General features: G+C 43.6%; 1 protein-coding gene across 1 annotated transcript in view; it reads right to left on the reverse strand.

Annotated features, from left to right (window-relative positions):
- LOC310964966 (inactive dipeptidyl peptidase 10-like) overlaps window positions 1–21,739 on the reverse strand; it is a gene marked incomplete at its 5' end in the record, with an annotated part of 47,104 nt that overhangs the window by 17,014 nt on the left and 8,351 nt on the right. The window contains 3 exons of the mRNA XM_083938306.1: window positions 62–156; window positions 6,697–6,792; window positions 6,864–6,978. Coding sequence (XP_083794432.1) covers window positions 62–156; window positions 6,697–6,792; window positions 6,864–6,978 — 306 coding nt within the window. The remainder of the gene's footprint in view (window positions 1–61; window positions 157–6,696; window positions 6,793–6,863; window positions 6,979–21,739) is intronic.

The raw sequence follows: 21,739 nt of genomic DNA on the forward strand, positions 1-21,739 counted from the left end.
AACGCTGCTTAAATTCATGCTTTGCTTTTAAAAAGAGGGAGGGGGGGGGGTAGGAACATACAAACGTGCTGTTGGTCAGAATGACTTCTGTGTCGTTGGAGGCAAAGTTGAACTTGATGACGTGACCGTCGCGGTTCCTGTACACCACCTCTGCATCTGCGAGAGCAAACACAGAAACATTAAATGGCAGAAGAGGAACACAGCCGGACGCTCAAAGGAAAAACACACTGACCTGTAAAATATAAAGAGATAAGATGCAGTATGGAGGAGAGCTGAGCTGCAGCAGGTGGAAGCTTTTGCATGGTAACACTTGAGCTCGTTGAGTTTTTACATTTGAAACACAATAATACAAAAGTAAACTAAGGTAAACACACCTCAATTAAGTATTTAATTGCTAAACACACCCAATTCACTCAATCTCATTTGCATATAAACAACACCTGCTCCCAGCAGGAACCAGGTTTGATGTGTCGGATGACTTGAAGTTGCCATTCGACAGCTTTTCAAGGTGTGGAGCAAAAGTCCAGAGAATCTATATTCAAGGAATAAAAGCATGCAGTCAATACCCTTTTGTATTTTATTTGACGATTAGACTTCAGCACTGGTTGAAGGAGTGAAGAGAACCGGGAAGATTTACTGTAATAGGGGTGTGAAATCGCCCACTATCACTATTGAGTCCTGCTCTAAATGTGTCTCGACAACAAAAGCCTCTTAAAAACAAAATTATCTTTACGTTATCTGCAAAACAAACATGTCCAGTTATGCAGAGTTAGTGAAAACACCTGCACGGAGTGATCTTAAAAACAGGATCATTTACAAGATCAATAGACAATTGGCCGACAGTGCACCATATTAACAGCAAATGAACCCATGTAACAGGTGTTCATTGTGTTTAAATGACTGAAACTGCCACTAATGCGTTGATCCATGGGACTGAGAAGAAGAAATGTGGACTTTCCCCCCCATAATCGCCTGGAAGGGCTTGATTGCCTTAACGTGTAAATTGAAAATGACATCAATCAGCGGGAGAGGTCAGACATATGATAATGAATGTTCTTCCCTTGGGGATTATTCGTTTCTTCTGCACGGGAAGCAGCTGCAGCCTCTGTAGAAGAAGAGGAAGGTTTCCATTACACCGGGGATTCAGAGTCTGTCTTTTTCATTACCAGCCGCTCCGAACCCGGCTGTCTGTCCACTGGGAACATTTGTGATTCACAGCAGCACACAAGCAGCCATGCTAGCTGCCATGTAACACACACCACACACACACACAGGCTGTCCTGGATTTCTCTTATCATCTGTCGGTCATTGCTACACCTCCCAGACCTGCTGTCACATTAATTCACCTCCGCCCACATCCTGCAGAAGACAAACATCTCACCAACATTTTAAATTTATAGTACGACTTCTTGACTTTTAATTCTTGAATCCAAAATGTTTCTGAACATCCTCATCAAACCCAACCAGAAGCAGCTGTGCCACCTCCTCCCTCTCCCCTCTTGCTGAACTCCTAAAACTCATTTGGAGTGAGTTTGTGGCTGATTGCAGGGGAGGAAATCACTCACTGCTGCTGCTGCCTGGGGACAGGCAGCTTTCAGGCTTAAATGTGCATTAATAAAGAAATGTGAAAAAGGAAATATGCATGTTAAAAAAACACGCTGAGGCAATGTTTGCTGTTCCTTTTTTAATATCTGGTGCTGGAACAATCAGACAAACGTGTTCCAAACAACTCGACAAATTTCTCTTTCATCGATTTCACTAAAGTAAATATCCTGATGATCATGTTTGCATATACAGTTTTTGCTCAATTGCCTCACAGCGAGAGGGTTCCTGGTTTGAATCCCGGCTGGGGCCCTTCTGTGTGGCGTTTGCATGTTGTCCCTGTGTCTGCGTGGGTTTTCTCCGGGTTCTCCGGTTTCCTCCCACAGTCCAAAGACGTGCACGTGTTCGGTTCATTGATGACTCTAAATCACCCGTAGGTGTGAATGGTTGTCTGTCTCTGTTCGTCTCTATGTGTCCTGTGATAGACTGGCGTCCTGTCCAGGGTGGACCCCGCCTCACGCCCGATGTCAGCTGGGATCGGCCCCAGCCCCCCCCCCCCCCCCCCCCCCGTGACCCCGACAGGGACAAGAGGCTGAAGATGAATGAATGAATGTAATTTGTAAAAGGATTTTAGGTTGTAACCATTGGTTTATGTCCACGTAGAGATCACACGATAACAAGTCAGGTAAAGCAATGGTTCTGGTGCAACAACAAGTCCATACCAAGCGTCAAACTGGTGATAAATACTGTTCTTTAAACACTTTTTAATGTCCACGTTGTTTCCTCTTGAACAAGAAGCTCAAAATCGAAGAAAGAAGATCTAACTCGGGAATGGGACCATCTGATGAGCACATGAATGCCGCACTTCAGTCAAACCAAAGAGTTGTTTGTAATGTCGGGTGTCCTCTCTGGGATCTCCTGTGTATCACTTACAGAGTTAAAGGGGATACATAACCAAAGAGAGGAGACTGCTCTAGTGCTTTTGCTTTTGGTCTCCACGTATTTACATAACAGCGTCATAAATAAATGCATTATTCATGTTGTTTACTCATACGGGTCACTGCTAAAGATGTAGCCTATTGTTTGTGCAAACCTCATTAGCAATCATGTATGACAAGCCAAGCAGCGTGGAACACTCTTCCATAACACGCTTTGATTGGACACACACACACACACGCACACACACACACACACACACACACACACACGCACACACGCACACAGACACACACACTCTCTTATGTAAGTATCTGGATGTTTTCTGCATCTATGACTTGATCTGATATAAACAACCTCTGCTTTACGTTACCGTTTCATTAAGAAGACGCGGTGGCGCCATGAATAATTCATAACAACAGGATCTGTGAGACTACACAACATATAGGATATAAGCAATGAAACCATCTCGGCCAAGAGATGATTATATGGTTTCAAAGTCAGTGTGGCATCCATAATAATAATAACAATGCAAGAAAATCATTAAGAAACACAGAGCGGTATCAAGTATGCCTCTGCACCGCGCTCCCCCGACAGCCTGCTGAGTTTACACAGCCAGACATGTTGTTGATTTTTGTCTTCACAGTCATATAAAAGCTCACAGTCCATTTAGCATAATGTATATTTCCATTGCTTTAATTGAATAAACTCAACCAAAAGACATGCTGTTGAGAAAAACTCTAATAGCAAAGTTACAAATGAGAGTTTTGTTACTCCTGGTTTTACTTTGCCTGTCGATTTGTGATCTCTAGACATCCTGGTAGGTTTGGACAGAGCCAGGCTTTAAACTAAATATACATGAGTTCTCAATCTTCTCACTTAACTGATAAAATGTCAAAATCTCTCTTTTTTATTTGCATGCATCACTCATCTGGAGGAGCGTGCCGTGAGCGCTCCGGAGAAAGATTGGATGGGATTGTTTTGCTCTCTTCCTGACAGGCTGGGGAATACCATCCTCCTGATGTTCAGCTCTTGTTTGAACTGAAGGAGCTGCAATCTCACATCTTAATTTTTCTTGTATTATTTAGCTTTCTTGAAGTGTTCGGACGTGATTCTGGCGTCCTGTGGGCTCCCTGCCTCTCGTCTGCAAGTGTCTCTCGTGCTATTAAATTAGCGGTGAGCAGCTACTGAAGCCAGACTCAGGTGTTAGAGGAGAAAAGGGGAAATGAGTTGGAGGTTGTCAAGGAAGCAGTTTCCATTACAGACATGTTTGAATTACACCAACAACACCTCCGGGAGGTCCAGTAGTAAATCCAGGCCCAGACACGCTCGTCTATTCGGGCTCTGTGCTCTCATCACACCCGGTCTGCAGAAGATTTATACCGCACAACATGTCAGCTGGTAATTTCCCAACTTTACCATCAATCTCAATAAAACAGCTAATAATGGGACAGATGACCCTGTTGGGTTGAAAAATTCATTATTGTGGTACACAACGAATCACTCCTCGCCTCCCCTGTGATGTAATACAGACCTCAGCTAAAAGCGATCAATGCAGTCAATGCATCTTTCATGACTGATGATTGAGCTCGCGTCTCAAAAATACCTGATTTGCACACTAACAAATATGCAAGGACAAGCTTTGTTTTGATGTTAATACAAAACTTTCTTTGCTCCATCAGTACCACTCTCATACCCATCACGAAATATGAAGCCATCCGCTTTGAAGCTGCTAAATGCTTCGCTATGTTCCTGCAACTGTCTCTGTCTGCTGCGGTGCAGAGCAGGTAGTGTACTGACAGTTTTCACAGCTCTAATCTAATGAAGGTATCTGCCCACTGTGGACTGAAAATGAAGCCATGAGAGCCATGAGTCAAACCAATAGATGGATAACTTGGGCCCGCAAAATGCTGCCGAAACAAACACACAACCACCACACAAAGGATGTGAAAGGACTGAAAATAGATGCAAAACAACCAGAGATGTAAAATGACTACAAACAATCAGAAATGACCACGAAGACACACAATATGACCAAAAAGATGACTAAAAATAGGTCGAATAAATGTATACAGGCTACAAATGACCCAAAATTAGGACAAAAATGCAAAAAATTAAATTAAAAATGGAGGCAAAGCCACTACAAAGGGACACAACATAACTAAACGTGTCTTGGGGGGACTCTAACATGTCTGTGCCCAGGGGACGATTGTCTCATGATGCATCCACGACCAAAACAGAAAAGTAGCTGGCCTGAAAAAACAAAAACAATTATCTTAACGAAGCTTCATAAAACTGTGGGGAACTGGAGAACGGGGTTATAACTCATGATCTGAAATCCTGTGTGTCTCCCCCTTCAGGGAGTGAAATAAAGGTCCTCACAAGCACACTTACACATGTATCTGTGTGTGTGCGTGATAGAGGCCGGTCCAACCTGAGCCCGTAATGAGAAGCCACAGGCCACAGGACTAGTCATTATTATTATCTCCCTGTGGAAGCGAAGGACGCAGCATGCAGTGGATCTCTGTTTCAGGAAGGCCATCTCTCACTGTCTCCCTCCACCTCTGTCCTTCTGTCACTCCCCTGAAAGCTTCCAGTGAGGTTTTGTGCATGCGGTCAATAAACCTTTCTCTTCAGCTCCTGCAGCTCTTCAGTTGCTGCTTTTTGAATACATGTGAGCGAGAAACATGCGGAGGACGATGCTCTGCACAGTGACGCAGTAAAGCCCTCGGCCACAGATCAAGGCTTGTGTTGTAACACCTCCATCTTATGTAACACGAAATGTAATAAGGAGGTGTTGGTGGATCGGCCTGGAGGAAGACTGGGGAGGAGAAAGGTCAGTGGACTGAAGTGGAAGCATCCTTTCCAGGGTAGACATGTTTCTCCTGCATCTGACTGTTTACGTTGCATCTGTTTGGCAGAAGCCTTTGATCAACGTGCAGGAAATCTGCTCGCCGCTGTGCAAATGTGCGCCATCTTTTGTTCTTTATAGGAGCTACTTGCATCTCTGAAGCATGAAATTCAACTGTGGCTGCACATGATGTTATTGCCAGTTAACTTTAATTTAATATTTGTAACTGGCTTCGCATGCTGCGGGCTTGCATCTGCAGGAGCTGGAGACTGGAGGAATAACTCACCAGAAAACATCAGATTACACTCATGAGCTCATTCTCATTCAGCTCTCCTTTAAAGATGCATCTGCACCGGCTTGCTTTTATTATTCTAATGTCAGGAGGAAATAATTGAATCTAATTAAGGAGTGAATGGGATGCAAAGTGATGCAATATTTATAATCTGTGACCATTCTTGCCAATAAGCACTCTATTAATATTATTATTATGATGATGATGACGATGATGACGATGATGTGTTATTATTATTGCACGGTTGGAGGGTGTTGGACCCAGGGTCTCTGCAGGCTGTTGTACTCCGGTTTCAACATATGACGCCATCTGGGTTTGAATGTGCAGGTCAGCAGGAGTTTGTGTAGTGATGCAGAGAGGTGTTTAAGGTAAGGGTAAGGGGGCGCGTTTGCAGACTAAAAGAAGCTACCAACTGCCTGAGTTATGAGAAAAACACACATAAATGCCACTCTAGTTTGATATGATATTATATGGATCCTTTTGTTTTGGGAAGTAGTAGCTCCTTTTGCATTTCCCACAATGCTCTGATCCTCTCACCCAAATCAAATCCTGGCATTCTTGTGGTTTAATGGATTTACCAGGACAATATTTCACTGTTTATTAAACTCAAATGTTCTCCAGTCAGCGCTCTAAATAGCTCTGGATCGACAAATTGCTGGTTCCATCTGTTTCAGCTCAAATAGAGAATTGAGCGTACCACAATTTAATTAAACGCAACACTAAATTCAGACCAGCTGTCCAACCTGAAACTCTTTTAAATGTCTGCAGCAACCTGATATACGACCAGCTGTTGCACCTACACTGAACGACACCTGACATCTTTTTCCTTTTTAGAATCAAAACACCAAACCATGTCTCACAGCAGTCACCTCCTTATGTGTTTCTCAAAGTCACACCATGTTGTTCCCCTCGGTTACATCACCATCACTCTTTCATCGCAATGTCACCTCCTGATTCTCCTCTGCGTCTGTCTCCCTCCTCCTCCTCCCGCTGCTGTTGTCGCCACTCTCCAAGTTCAAGTGCTCGAGTGAACACAGCCGTTTTTTTGGAGACTGTTCAAACAACAAGTACTCACCGCTGATCCATGTGGCCTCGGGGTCGTGGACGCTGAACTCTGGCTTGTACAGATCTTCCACAGTCAGCTTGGACTTGCTGCTGCCGGGGAGCTCCGCTGGGAAAAGGAAACTCAAAGTCAAACCCGGTCTATTCTCACAGCTTTAACAATGAATAACTGCGACGTACCAGGTGTGAGGACGACCACAGACATGGTGATCATAGAGCAGACCACCACGATCACCAGCAGGGAGATGGCGATGCCCTTCCAGTTCCTCTGCGTGGGGCTGACATCCACAAACTCCTGCAGGAACACACAAACTGGATCACCACAAAATCCTTCATCTGGACTGCACATCTGGGAACTGGCAGTGAGCAGGAAAGCCACTTAGATCCGTGTCACCCCCTCCACCAATTGTTCCAGTTACTGGATGTCAATGACAATATAGGTAACATAGAAAAACAAGTCATCATTGCTGCGTCTTCAGCTGAATTTGGACTGTTTCTTTGAGCCCTATTACACTTTTTTTTGTATAAAGGTTCATAAATATGTTGACCTAAGAAATTATAATACGTTGAGCACACAGGCCTTATGTCTAGAGTGCCATTGTTTTGTTATTAACTCCCTGAAGGAGGTCAACTGCAAAGACACTATTTAAAGACAGCGACATCTAGTGGATTAACGACTCGACAGATTAAAAGTGCACGGTATTTGCATGGTGTTTTTGTGCCGGTAAATGATTTAAAAGGTGACGGTCAGAGCCTGCTCTCCATTCCCAAAGAGACCTGTTTGTTTGTTTGTTGGTGGATCCCATAGGTGTCAGGTTCTTCATTGTCTTGGATCGGGTTTGGATAGTTGTTACCAAAGAAAGGTAAATCTGAGGAGACGCTGAACCCAGTATTTTGGGAATAAATGCGCGAGGATTTACTCCAATACGTATCTAAAGCATGGCTCATTGTCACAGACTTGACCGTGTAAAGACCCTTTCCTGTGTTTTTATAGGTTCTTTTAATTACCTACTTGTGAATTTTTGCAGGGCATAAATAACGGTGTCACTCCCTTGTCTCGTCTCACCCTCTCCAGACACTGTCCTCTGTCTCTGCCTGACTACCTCCTCGTTCATCCCACCTCCATTTACTCTTTACAATAAATCCCTTTTATAATCATCTCACTGGAGTCAGTGTCCACCCTTACTAACTACACACATTAACACTTAAGTTGTCTTTTCTTTCATTTTCAGTTTATATAATAATTTCTATCATTAATCACTTAAAAACAAAACAAAACAACACAATTATTTATGGGATAGAAGCTGCAAACATGTTTCAAGCAGACGTACTGGCGCTCTCCACTTTTGAAATCTTTTGGTGGTCCAGCTCTTCTTTGAACTGGGGAGGAGACAGATTCTTATGCAGCTTACACTCATCCCGTCTAGACAGAGCCGTGATTATCCACCAAAAAGAGTCATCAGGGTGTGTGAGAAAACACTTGGGTCTGACATGAAAAACGTAATCTCAGCTTGTCATTTCACATTTTTAGCCTTTCGCATTAAGCTCTTTAAAGGACTCTTGGATGTCCATCTCTGGCCCGGCTGTCGAAAAGCTACAGGGTTACATCATTTGACCCTTGTCTCTTCTTTTCACTCTCACTTCAGGCTAGGGTGATGAAAGTTAGCTGAAGAGCATGGTTATGCAACGAGGGCCTTTGGTTCACCCCCGGGTTTGGCAGGAAACCAGGAGCAGACAGGGGTTTCTGGCAGCGACACTGCAGGGAACTGTAATAGCTGGCTGTCATGTGGTGTTTAATTCACTGTTCCTCAGAGCTCGAGAAAAAGACAGAGTGATACATCACAGAAGTGTGAAGCCTCTTCCACACATCAAACACGTGAGACTGAATGCTGACTTTCCCTCTGTAGAACCTCCACGTAGAGAGGTGAGCAAGACCCACATGTTGCGTTCAAGGTAGGTGATCTGACTCCAATTTCCAGACACATAAAACATAGAAAACCTTGATTATGGCGACACGGTGCAGTAGTGGTTAGCACTTTCGCCTCACAGCGAGAAGGTTCCTGGTTTGAATCATGGCTGGGGCCCTTCTGTGTGGAGTTTGCATGTTCTCCCCGTGTCTGCGTGGGTTTTCTCCGGGTTCTCCGGTTTCCTCCCACAGTCCAAAGACGTGCAGGTGTTCGGTTCATTGATGACTCTAAATCACCCGTAGGTGTGAATGGTTGTCTGTCTCTGTTCGTCTCTATGTGTCCTGTGATAGACTGGCGTCCTGTCCAGGGTGGACCCCGCCTCACGCCCGATGTCAGCTGGGATCGGCGCCAGCCCCCGAGACCCTGACAGGGACAAGCGGTTGAAGATGAATGAATGAAAACCTTGATTACTTAAATCTTGGTCTGATCTCGGACCTTGACAGACTTTGTCGCTACTAGAAAGCCACCAACAATTGTACAGTTAAACTAAAATATTTCTGAGAGCATTTTAAGCAAGATTTAGCCAATGCAGTCAGTCTTCGTTGGTGAACCGATCACATTCGCATAAAGTTGAGTTTGAGTTTATGCCAATCGAGATACACTCAGTCAGCTCGCCAGGCTGGATCCACCGGCTGATGTCCTGCTCTCCATAGAACATTAATAACATCCGACCACTGAGTTGGTGGTTCTCCACCTTTACTTCTGAGCGTCTAATATTGCCTTGGACAGGTTTACGGTTGAAAGCCTGGTGTGTCCAAGGATGCCTATTTGCATCTGTATCAAACACCAAGGGCACAAACTGTCAGTATTTAACGCTCTGGGGATGAGAGCTGCGTGTCTCCTTTGATTAATCTGTGTGGTAACTGTAATATGTATTTTTGTCTTTGGAAGCAGCCCGTACCCTTTGGTTTCAAAGATACTGACTATGAACATTAATATTAACGTCATATGTACAGTAGATTCACTGTGCGACACTACGACTACGATGTAGGACGGGTTTGAGTGTAATCACAGAGATCAGAGGCACAAAAGTGGTCCGGAACAATCTGTATCACATGTACTGTCGGGTGATGAGGTAACTGTTTAATTAATGAAGCAGGAAAAAGTGATTCAGTCACACACACGCACACACACACACACACACACACACACACACGCGCACACACACGCACACACACACACACACAGCACACAGATAAAGCATGCAGAGAATTAGCTCAGAGATGTTGAACTAACACCCAGAGAGCAGTCGATGGCCCAGTGGTGTGCAAAGAATGCTCTACTCGCTGCTGAGTGTGTGTGTGTGTGTGTGTGTGTGTGTGTGTGTGTGTGTGTGTGTGTGTGTGTGTGTGTGTGTGTGTGTGTGTGTGTGTGTGTGTTCAGCAGATGGCGTGCACTACAACAGTCTGTTAATCCGACTCTCTTCGATGGAGAGTAAAGCAAGCGAGGAAATCAAGTGTGCATGTCGGTGTTTGTGTTGAGTTAAAGGGATAAAGACGGAGACAGGTCGACAGTCTGGATCTGGAGAAGACCCAGAGATTCAATCCACACGGGTTTTACTTGAACAAACACAGTATACTGTATATTTCCATGCATATATTAAGAAAAATGACACTGACACCTGCTTATACCAGCTGTTAAACAAATACTCAAAATCACAATTTAACCAGTTTTGCTTTACAACATTTCCGGTTATGAGAAATGGAATAAATGGAAAGTCAACAATGGAAACAAGGAGCAATAGCATTCAATGATCACCTCTGAACCAACCAGTACCTAAAGACAAAGCAAAGCACATTGACTAACGGACTGTAAGTGGTCAAAGAAAAGCTCTGCAGGTATGAGCGTAGACACACACACACACAGACAAACCAGTGTCAGATATTTCAGGTAAGACTCGGGATGCAAAATAAAAGACTTTGACGTACTTTCCCATATCTTATGCATCTATCCTGTTTAAATGATCTCCTGCAGCTATTTGTTTTTATTTATAGTATTATGTGCTTTTATATGTGCATATGTGTGAAATACACCTGAATTATTATAATTATTATAATTCAGCCCTTGTGCAGCCCGCGCACCTGTGTGCACTTGTGGTCCAGACAAGACTGTGTGTAAATGTGCACTCAATATGAGATGAAAGAGCTGCAGATCTTACACCTGCTCACACACACACACAGCCACCAACAACATCTGACCCCCTGCAGACAGAAAACACAACTTTGGCACTATGAATGGGAACTACTGAGACTGAACTCACTCCTGAGACCAGGGCAGATTAGATCATAATCTCAGTTTACTCCACATATTTGTATCCAAACTGGAGGGGAAGCATTAACATATACAGTACACTTCTACAGAGTGTTCTCATTATATAATATAAGGCATTAATTGCTTTAATACAGCAAGGATGCATCTACAGTTACAACCCTTGGGTTATGTGTACATGCAACAAGAGGAAGCACAACAAATCAGAGAAATCGTTAATTAATCATCTCCTAATAAGCGACTCAGCCCAGCGCCGCGCAGCAGGTTCACCTCCTCACTCACAGCTGAATGGACCCGGAATAAACGCATCTCTCAGTACCTCATCCTGCGGCGCCTCTTTCGGCTTCTTCTTGGTCGGATCTTTGGACGCTGTCATTGTACCGGAGCCACGGTTCTTCCTCTCAGCCTCGATCCAGCGGCTCTCCCGGTCAATAACATCCAAACCTGTCGGCGCGTCAATTTAGCAGCAGGAGCGACAAGCTGGGGGGAATCCTGACATGACCACTTCCGGTGAGACTTTCAGAATAATCACAGCGTTTCTCTGCCTCTTCTAACTGAAACTGCTTTTATAGGGCTACTAAAGTGTTGTTGTTTATTTTGGAGAGTAGTGTCACACGTGTTTAACATTCACTCCATGATTAAGGTTCAGTTTTGATAGTTTGTTCAGACTTTTATTTGTTTATTTTGCTTTTTAAATGAATGCAAACATCCGGTTTTGTTTACTAGATTTCTGGCTGACTTGGAAAAGTCAAGTATCTTCATTTTGTTCCTTTTCTTGCTGCACAAATAGGACTACTATAATATGCTGAGCTGTCCGTGGTGCTGAAGTTACATAGACAGAAACTAACGCAGTGCACCAAAAGCTTTAAGTAGCACAAAACACACACAGTTACACTAGAATTGTTGGGTCTCTCATTTTCATCCGCTTATCTGGGGACGGGTCGGGGGGCAGCAGCTTTAGCAGGGGACCCCAAACTTCCCTTTCCCGGGCCACATTAACCAGCTCTTACTGGGGGATCCTGAGGCGTTCCCAGGCCAGTGTGGAGATCTAATCTCTCCACCTGGTCCTGGGTCTTCCCCGAGGCCTCCTCCCAGCTGGACGTGCCTGGAACACCTCCCTAGGGAGGCGCCCAGGGTTCATCCTTACCAGATGATCCTGAACCACCTCAACTGGCTCCTTTCAACACAAAGGAGCAGCGGCTCTACTCCGAGTTCCTCACGGATGCTGAACTTCTCCCCCTCTCTCTAAGGGAGACTCCAGCCCCCCTCCTGAGGAAACACATTTCAGACGCTTGGACCAGCGACCTCGTTCTTTGGGTCCTGATGTTGGGTCTCTGTAAATCTAAATAAGTCATAGAGTGTGGTCTTTACCTACTCTGTAAAGTGTCCTGAGATAACTTTAGATATGATTTGACACTATAAATAAAATTGAAAAGGTGCAGCACTTGAGTAGATGCACTAATTTCCCAACATTGCACAGACAGTTATTTATAATTTAAGTTAGAAACGTGTGGCAAAAGTACTCAGATCTTGTGCTTAAGTAAAAATACCAAAGTGTATATATATGTACTGTATATTAACCACTAAAGATGGATGGGCATTTATTGGTATTTTGGATTACATTAAGGTTGTGAAATGAAAAAGTACAGTATTGCCCTTTTATTTGTGAAAGAAGGAGAGGCATAAAATGGAAAATACAAGTACTAAAGTACAGTATTTGAGTAAATGTTAAGGCAACCATATATATCTAAATATGTATTTAGGCACAGATGAGTTTGGTATACTGTATATTAAACAGTCACATTATCAGCCTCCATTTAATTAAGGTTGTAACAGGAAATTAAATCCATTTAAAACTTGGGATCCCTCATCATTTTAGTATTTAATTAAACTAAAAGTCCTGTCTGTGGCTTAATTATTGTATTGTAATGACCAATAATGCTTTAATTAAATTAAAAGTATTCAAAAAAACACCTCTCATCACATGGTATTGTTATTTATAGTTGATGCGCATTAGTGTTTGTGCAGCAGTGTAATATCCCCGTAGGGATTACAGTGTGCCTGTGCCTCGCACTTTGTGGTATTTTTACCCCTGATGATGTCACTCTACTCGCCCTGTGGTATCGTTTCAGGGACTAAGAGCTCCTGTGTGATATCATTAGAATATCCTTGTGAAATAACTTAAAGGATTATAGCTGCGCGTGTCATCTGAGAATGAACCGGACCGAGGCTTGTGTGCGAAATCCCTTCAGAGGGGGAATGAAGCGAGACCATCGAGCAGATCAGTAACCAGCTGGTCTTCTCTGCTGCCAAGTGACTGGATGCAAACTGATAGGTGTCACACAGCAAAACTCCTTGAGACACAAACCCCCGAGCCAACACAGACACACTGCGCTCCACCACCCAAAAATAATGACGATGACAGGAGACGGGGAAATCAACACAAATGAAGACAGCAGAAGAAAGCAGCCTGCAGGATGCATCTCTCCTCGTGTGTGCATCTTCTTCTGAGACCAATTGTTCCCACAAGAACAAAACAGCCACGCCCTCCCTTAGTGATTGTTGCTATGTTTTACAAAAATGCACAATACAGCTAGCAGCCATACTTCTACTTGCTATTTTGAGGGCATAAGAGCACTCACAATGATGATCATGGCAGAAGTGCACTATGAGTGCCTGGATAGAGGTCAAATGTTGGCGGTCGCATAATGCTTGATCCACTTTTTAAAAAAAAGAAGAAGCGGTCAAATGTTGCAATCATCATTCACGCCACATGTTCAATTTGAGTCAACGCTATCCTGTCGAAATTCATGCTCTAAGAAAGTAAGCATATGGTGTTTCAGAGCAGAAGTGTCTTTTACCACAGTGTGAAGTAAAAAAGTCCTGCATTCAAACTGTTACTTAAGTAAAAGTTCTTAAGTATTAGCAATTATCAAAGTACACATCAAGTGAAAGTGCTCTTTATGCAGAATGGCTATGAGAACAACATTAGTCATCCTTCTCTTGCCTAATGCTCTTAAATTAAGGATATACAGTATATATGCAGTATATGCAGTACAGTAACACAAGTGTATATGCTCGAGAGCTGCAGGAGCGGCGTTTGTGCTCAGATGAAGCCCGGAGGAAAGGCTCGAGGTCAACGAACAGGGAGTGAGGGCGATTGAAAATCCTGTCGGAAAAGCAGCAGGGAAAAAACAAGGAGGATAGGACGGACGGACGGACGGATGGATGGATGGAGATGATAGAAGCTGTGGAGGAGGGGGAGGAGCGAGAGGGAAGAAGGCTGGGAGAAAAGATCCTCAAAGCTTGTCTTGGACTCTTTTCTTCATTAAATATTTAGCAAGTGGAATCAGAGACCACATGGAAATGATCTCTGGCTCTCTCTCTCTCTCCATCTCTGAACTCTGCTGTGTTTGAAAGGTTGGCTAATGTCCCTGAGGCAGAACTCCTCAGACCGCGAGCTATTATGTGCATTTCTACATGCATTACTCGTTCCTGCATTTGTGAGTGTTTGCAGTGCACATCTTTGCACGCCAGCCTTCACTCATTTTGTTTATCAGAGATCAAACTTGTGCACGATCATGTTTATCTATGAGTTTGCATTTGCTATGTAGCATTGTTAATATGGAGACTGCAGTACCAAATTATGTGTTTTATTGGCATTGTAGTCTCACATTGTCAGACCTGTGTCAGCACTGGCTGCATGAGTTTACATTGTGGGATAGGGTTAAACAAAAACACTAATCACAGTTATCCATGGCGCCCTTACGATCAAGTTATACCTTATTAAACAATCTTCATGTGAATCTGTGAGGTGTTATTTCAGTTGACTTTGGAAGATAGTAGTTATGAGCTCCCTGACCTCTATTCTTTGGTTGTGTCAAGACGCAAGTGTTTTTGCTTAAACTGGGACTTAATCAAACCGTTTAACCACTGGGATCAACACCAGGTGCGTTGTCTTCCAGCTGTTATTCTTTTTCTTGAACATAGTACAGTTTACCAGAAGCAGCAAGCGGAGAACACTTGATGTGAGAAAGTCGAGATTCCTCCTTCTCAGGTCTCTAAACCTCTTCTAACTCGTGATTTACACCCGGGACGCCAGGTGAATGCAATTAACCCGCTGCCTGGATGGGAACCTGCAGGCTCTGAGTCTGGAGCCACTGCGGTTTGGTTGAAAAGTGTGTTTTAGATAAGGAGGGCTTCTGAGTGGGTAATTCACCCAGAGAAAACGGAGGTGACGTCATGATAAAAGCAGGTTAAAGTCTGGAGGAAAAGTGCTCCACTGCACCGTCACTTAATTACATCGCCTGATGTAACTTTAGTTGGATGAGATTGTCTTTTCCTACAGTAACTTCTTGAGATTGCTCCCTCCTATCTTTCCATGACTCCAGATTTCAAGTCATGCAGGTGTTGGCAGAATGGGAATAACTGGAACACCACCTGTTATTGCAGGTTGTGAGCGCTCCTTGCTGGGTATGTGATGTTGTCAGGTGATATTCTTATTCAGATAAGAACAAATAAGGTAATCTTAAGCTAAATGCAGCTAGCAGCAGCTTTAATAACACTGCTTGACCGTGACATGTATTTCAGAATATGTTAAATGTTTAACGGCAGGGTCCTTCATATTGCCACTTAATGATACAAAATAAATAGTTTTTCCTACAATTTCTCAGGAACAGGAAGGAAAAAAAGCTTGCCACAAAGAGCCGACATGAAATGCATGACGTCAATGCCTCTCTGGTCGTACAGAAAAGTAATTCACTCAAGGACCGACCTGCAAAATAATTATAGAAGGAGCAAAATGCTATCCTTCTTTAAAAGCAATCGATATTTCTCTGTGTTTTGCAGCAGTGACCTCAAACACTGAACTGTTGAATGCTTCAAATGTCCTACATGAGCTCTACATGTCCCTTTATAGAAAAGAGCACATAACATGGGCAACAGTCTGTGTGTGGGAGTGTAGTGCAGCAGGTAGATGAAAGCATGAACCTGCAAAACATATCGGACATTATTTCAAGACAAACCACATGCAAATGACAGCGTGCACTCTCTAGATCAGGAAGCTACCAGAGGAACTGAAATCAGATGTGTCTTAAGACAGAATGCAACAAGCAAAAGAGAGGAAGATGCAATACCTTGACCTAGAAAAAAGTAGGTCTACTGACTGACCCATTAACCCGCCTGCAGGCCCTGGTGGGCCGGCAGCCAGCCGAGCATCCTGAGGAAGACAGTTAAAAAAAAAAAAAAAAAAGGGGTTGTATTGTGCCAGGGGGGGTTTCCAGCGTGACATCCCAGCGTGCAGAGACTCCTGAGTCATTTAAGTTTCATAAGAGTGAGACTGCAGATGTCTGTGTTAGACCCGAAGACCTCAGGACCCACGAGACACATGCACAAGTGCCAGAAAAATGACCATGAACAGATGGGTCAGTGAGCAATTAGTTGCCAACAACAACAATACATAATGATTGGAAACGATTTTGATAATTGATTCATTCATTCATCTTCAGCCTCTTGTCCCTGTTGGGGTCGCGGGGGGCTGGAGCCGATCCCAGCTGACATCGGGCGTAAAGCGGGGTCCACCCTGGGCAGGACACCAGTCTATCACAGACAGACAACCTATCCAGGGTGTACCCCGCCTCACGCCCGATGTCAGCTCGGATTTTGATAATTGATCCACAAACAATAACATTGCATAGTTCCAGCTTTTTAATTGCAACAATGTGCAGCTTTTCTTTGTCTTGTGTGACGATAAACCGAGGGTTTAAGGTTTTAGAAGAGCGTCGGTCGGACAGAACAATCAATTCGAAGATGTCGCTTTAAACTCTAGAAAACTGTGGTGGATACTTGTGTCTAAAATTGACTGAAATGGAAAATAAATGGAAGCTAAAAGAAAAGTTGAAGCTCATGAAAACATTATGTTCAGACCAAAGCTCTCATTTGAAACATGATGTCTCATTATGTTCAGGTATTTCAAGTTGTCCTCGCTTCATCGCGGGTTTCTCTTTAGCTGAAACATTTGAGATGAGTGTTTCCCGTTTACCCATTGGCTGAAGTGTGCACCACACAACCTCAGCATCCTGTGTTCAAACCTCACAGAAGCACGCTCTACAGCCCATTCAACACACACAACAATAGTCTGACACACTTTAAGTCCCAGAGGATGTGTCTCTGTTTCTCTGAGCCTCCAGGAGGCAGCAGACACTCCTGGGACATTACGATAAAACACAAACATCACTCTTCTCCGTTCTCTTCTCCAGCTATGAAGGAAACTTTAGGACATTTCAGTTTAAAATATTCAGCAACTACTGAAAGCCCACATGTCAAAACACTACCTCAGCACCTCCCATACGAACCACAGCGCTTTGGTTTCTATAAATAAGAGCGTATTGACACCTCACCTCCAGGTACCTGAGCTCTGGGTCCATAGTGTTGACGTCTCTTCACTCAAAACACTGAAAATGTGAAGCATCAAACTCTACAAATAATGTCCAGAAACAATGCATTCCTTCTGCAGAACTACAATAAGCAAGTAAAAGCCTCCTCTCCTGCTCCTTGCAACCAGCGTGTCTGTCTGTCCGGCTGTTCTCCTCAGAGTAAACACACGTCTGACACACATGCACATGCACACACACCCACAAAACCCCTCTGTTCTGATTTTACTACTGAATGGTGTCATTCATAAGTAAGAAATCAGTCAACCCAGTTTCACTTGGCGTCAGATGATCTAACTGTGTGTCAGGGGGATGACACTGAGGCTTGTTGAGCTGGATTCACACGATTTCTGTGTTAAAAGGCTAAAGTGGGTTAAAACGAAGCAGCAAGAAATGTGTTTTTGTGATTTTATTTGCCTTTGTTTGACAAGGAAAACAATCCTATAACTGTTTATTTGTTGTTTGAAGTAGGTCAGTCACATTTTATAAGAAGGTAGACAAACTGTTATTGATCTACTTTGAATGTTTGTAACGGGTTTGGTTAGGACCCAATAGCAGCACAAATACAGGCAGGTATCGTTGGTAACAAACTTTATTGGCTTTGGTGCAGGGAATAAATCAGAGTCACTGCGCTGCAGGTAGCCACAGAGGAGACTGGAGTTACACTCACTCTGAAGAGCTGAACCAGGTAACCACCAGTTAGCCACAGGAGCCGACAGGCAGAAGCCAGAAGGGGACAGGCGAGGATCGTGGTCAGGGATGGAAGGCTGAGGTGGTTTCCAGGAGATCGGTCAGGCAGGATAGTCAGAGGCAGGCTGGGTCGAAACCGGGAGATCAGGCAGAATAACGCTGGAGAGTCTGGTGCAAGCATCGAGAACAATCTGGCAGTGAGTGAGTGTGGAGTTGGGGCTTAAATGCAGCCAGAGCAGAGAGCACAGGTGAGTGGAGTTGGTTTGATGAGAGGGGTGTGTCTGATTGGCAGATTGAAGCAGGTGCAGAGTGTGAGGCAGAGATGAGCTGTGACAATGTTCAGTGTTCCCGATGATCATTTCTGACTGGACGTATCTAAACGTGATGTCAAGTCGTGTCTGTTTCGCTGAGAAGAATCACTGCACGTCAAACAAAACAGCACCAGAAACAGAGTTCGTTTTGGGGTGATTTCTTTTCTTTAAAGGCCTCATCTACTGTGGAAGTCGAACCCACAAAATACAAATGATGAACCGTATAATTAGCACCATATGTCCTCTTTAAGAGAGCGAAACCTGCCCATTACACACAGCATAAGGCTCCAGTGAGCAGCAGGAAGGTTGACAGACCCAGAGGAGTTTGAGTCCAGAGGGAGGGATTCAAAAACCACAGCGTCAACTCTGCAGCATAGCAGGAGTTCAAAGTCAACTCAACGTGCTTAGAGAGATTAAAAGGAAAGTAAGAGGTGATGCTGTACTGGAGGAGACACAGTAAACTGAAGCACGTCTGAGTTAAAGTCACAGATAAACCGTTATTTCTACACTCTGTGATGGGAGCCGTGAGCAGCCTGACGTTAGCCGAGAGACGACTGGTGCACATCTCTTCATCTTAACTTAATGTCAAACAAAGTGCAATTTAGTCTTGAGGGTGATGAAGAGGATTTTGAAAAATGTAGAATTGCTTTTTCCATGGTAAGAGCTCCTCGCGGTCTCCACGCGGACTCCTCTCTCCTTCACAACTGTCTCTTACCTTCATAATTACCACCTGGAGGAAAGCCATGGATCACAGAGTTCATTACTGATTAAGAGAAAAGCTTTTATTAGTCAGAGGTGTTAAGAAACTGCTCATCCTCTCCCTCTCTCTCTCTCTCTCTCTCTCTCTCTCTCCCTGCTTTTTACTCAGCTCCATACAGAACCAACTGTGACTGACCACCAATTAACTGAACATCTGCTTGTTCTAGCTTCCTCTCTACAGGGGCGGCTGTGGCTCAATGGAGTCCCCCATTTGAGAGATTGGCGGTTTGATCCCCAGCTCCCCCAGTCTGCATGTCGAAGTGTCCTTGGGCGAGACACTGAACCCCGAATTGCATGGGTGTGTGAATGTGGTGTGAATGGTAAGATCAGATTAGATGGTCTGTAGATGTCCACTGCCATCAGTGTGAATGTCTGTGTGAATGGGTGAATGTGACAAGTAACGTGAAAGCGCCTTGAGTAGTCAGAAGATTAGAAAGGAGCTATATAAGTCCATTTACCCTTCCATGACTCTCTATGTGCCTTCACACATTAGTTGCACGCGTAGTAAAGAATAAAGCAAACCTCAGAAATAATATGGTTTGTGTTTGTAAGTCTGATTATTGTATCTCATTTACCATAAATTCCTGGTTAAATGCCCTGTGGAACTGTGGTGGTGTTAAAGAGAGGAGGTGCAAACTGCTGTTTTCAGTGATGACTGCTAACAATGCTAACTACTAATTAGCTGTATGTTAATATCTGTTAATTACTGCAAGAAGGAAAGTACAACATGAGATGAGCAACTGTGTGAATGCATCAAAAGTAAACACAGCATGTAGGGTCATTTAAAATGCTTTTATATGAATGCATACATAATTATAACCCTATCATATAATTGGTTTTAAATGGGGTCAGTCTGCATAATGAGTACTTTTACTCGAACTTTAAGTATATTTTGATTCTTTTGTACATCTGCAGAGACCTCACAGAAACAACAGGAACCAGGTAAATCTATCTGTAGTTCAGCTGTAACATGGTGTGGTAGTCACATTAACACTTTATACACTCACACAAAAAACATTTTATGAGCACAACTTATAAACCATCGGACATAGTTTAATATATATATCCAGTATATTTGCTTTTTTGGGCAGATATTAGGTGAGACTTTGAGAAGCTGGTCTGATTAAATGTGCTCAAAGACAAGAAACAGTAACAAAATCCTGCCACCCTGCACCTCTCCTTCTCATCTCTACCTCTCATTAATTAAAGACGCTCCCACAGGTGTTTCCATTTAATCTGGTTGATTAGACCTTTACTCGAGGCTGCGTGTGTGTGTGTGTGTGTGTGTGTGTGTGTGTGTGTGTGTGTGTGTGTGTGTGTGTGTGTGTGTGTGTGTGTGTGTGTGTGTGTGTGTGTGTGTGTGTGTGTGTGTGTGTGTGTGTGTGTGTGTGTGTGTGTGTGTGCGTGCGTGCGTGCGTGCGTGCGTGCGTGCGTGCGTGCGTGCGTGCGTGCGTGCGTGCGTGCGTGCGCGCACGCGTGTGTGTACACTGATTAACATCTTCCTGTTAGTGCTGTTGCACCTGTTAATGCAGGACAAATAACGTTTTCACACTTACTGACTGAGGTGCAAAAGTTGCAGTAGGCCAATTGTATAAACGACTAAGCAACCCAGAATTATATAGAGCCTACATATTTATAAATTAGCCCTGCCTTTACCAGCTGCAACAGTTTATGCTAATTGTTCTGTGTCTTAACTGACTGCATGTTTAAAACCTTGTTGCAGACCCCTCCACAAGCCTCGACATGGGTGCAGACTTTTGTGTAACACTGCTCTCTAGTGACAGACAACAGACTCACATTTATTCATTCATACTCTCTGATTATGAATAAATGTTACTTTAAACCATCAGGGGCCTTTGAAGCTGGAAATATTCAATTCAATTTTATTTATAGTGCCAAACCATAACATAAGTTATCTCAGGACACAGGAGTGGAGTAAAGACCACACTCTGTGACTTATTTATGATTTACAGAGACCCAACAATTCCCCCGTAGAGTACGGTGGCAACGACAACCTTCACTATAACAGACAGAAACGTCAGACAGACCCAGCTCTGTGGAGGACGCACATCTGTCTGCACCGGAGAGAGGAAGAGAAGGAGAGAGAGAGAGAGAGAAAAGACGGACAGATGGACAGAGAGAGACAAAGACAGACACAAAGACAGAGACAGACACACTTCCAGTATCTATAATAATATCTATAGTAATGTGAATATGACTCATATGTTATGGCAGTTAATTCAGCAGAATAGTAGAAACAAGCACAGCTGAGGTGATCGAATATGACAATGATAATAATTATGACAAACATGATCAATGATGAGCAGCGGCAACAGCAGCTACGATACAGCGAGACACCACTGATGGTGTTTTTATGGCTACACATTTTATTGGTTATAAGACTTGTGATAGTTTATATGACTAATAGTTATAGAAGTAGCAGGAAGCGTCATGTATGCAACACTTTGATGAGAGTCAAATGGATCTGTGAAAGTTATATATTCTGCAGAACCCAAGAGTTTCTAAGGAGTTCAATTCACTTTTTAAGAAGACATATTATGCTTGGTGCATCCTTGTTGTATTTAACCCTCCTGTTGCCCTCAAATATGACTAACACCATTTATTCTAGG

This window comes from Echiichthys vipera (assembly GCF_963691815.1).
Source record: "Echiichthys vipera genome assembly, chromosome: 23".
Taxonomy (NCBI): Eukaryota; Metazoa; Chordata; class Actinopteri; order Perciformes; family Trachinidae; genus Echiichthys; species Echiichthys vipera.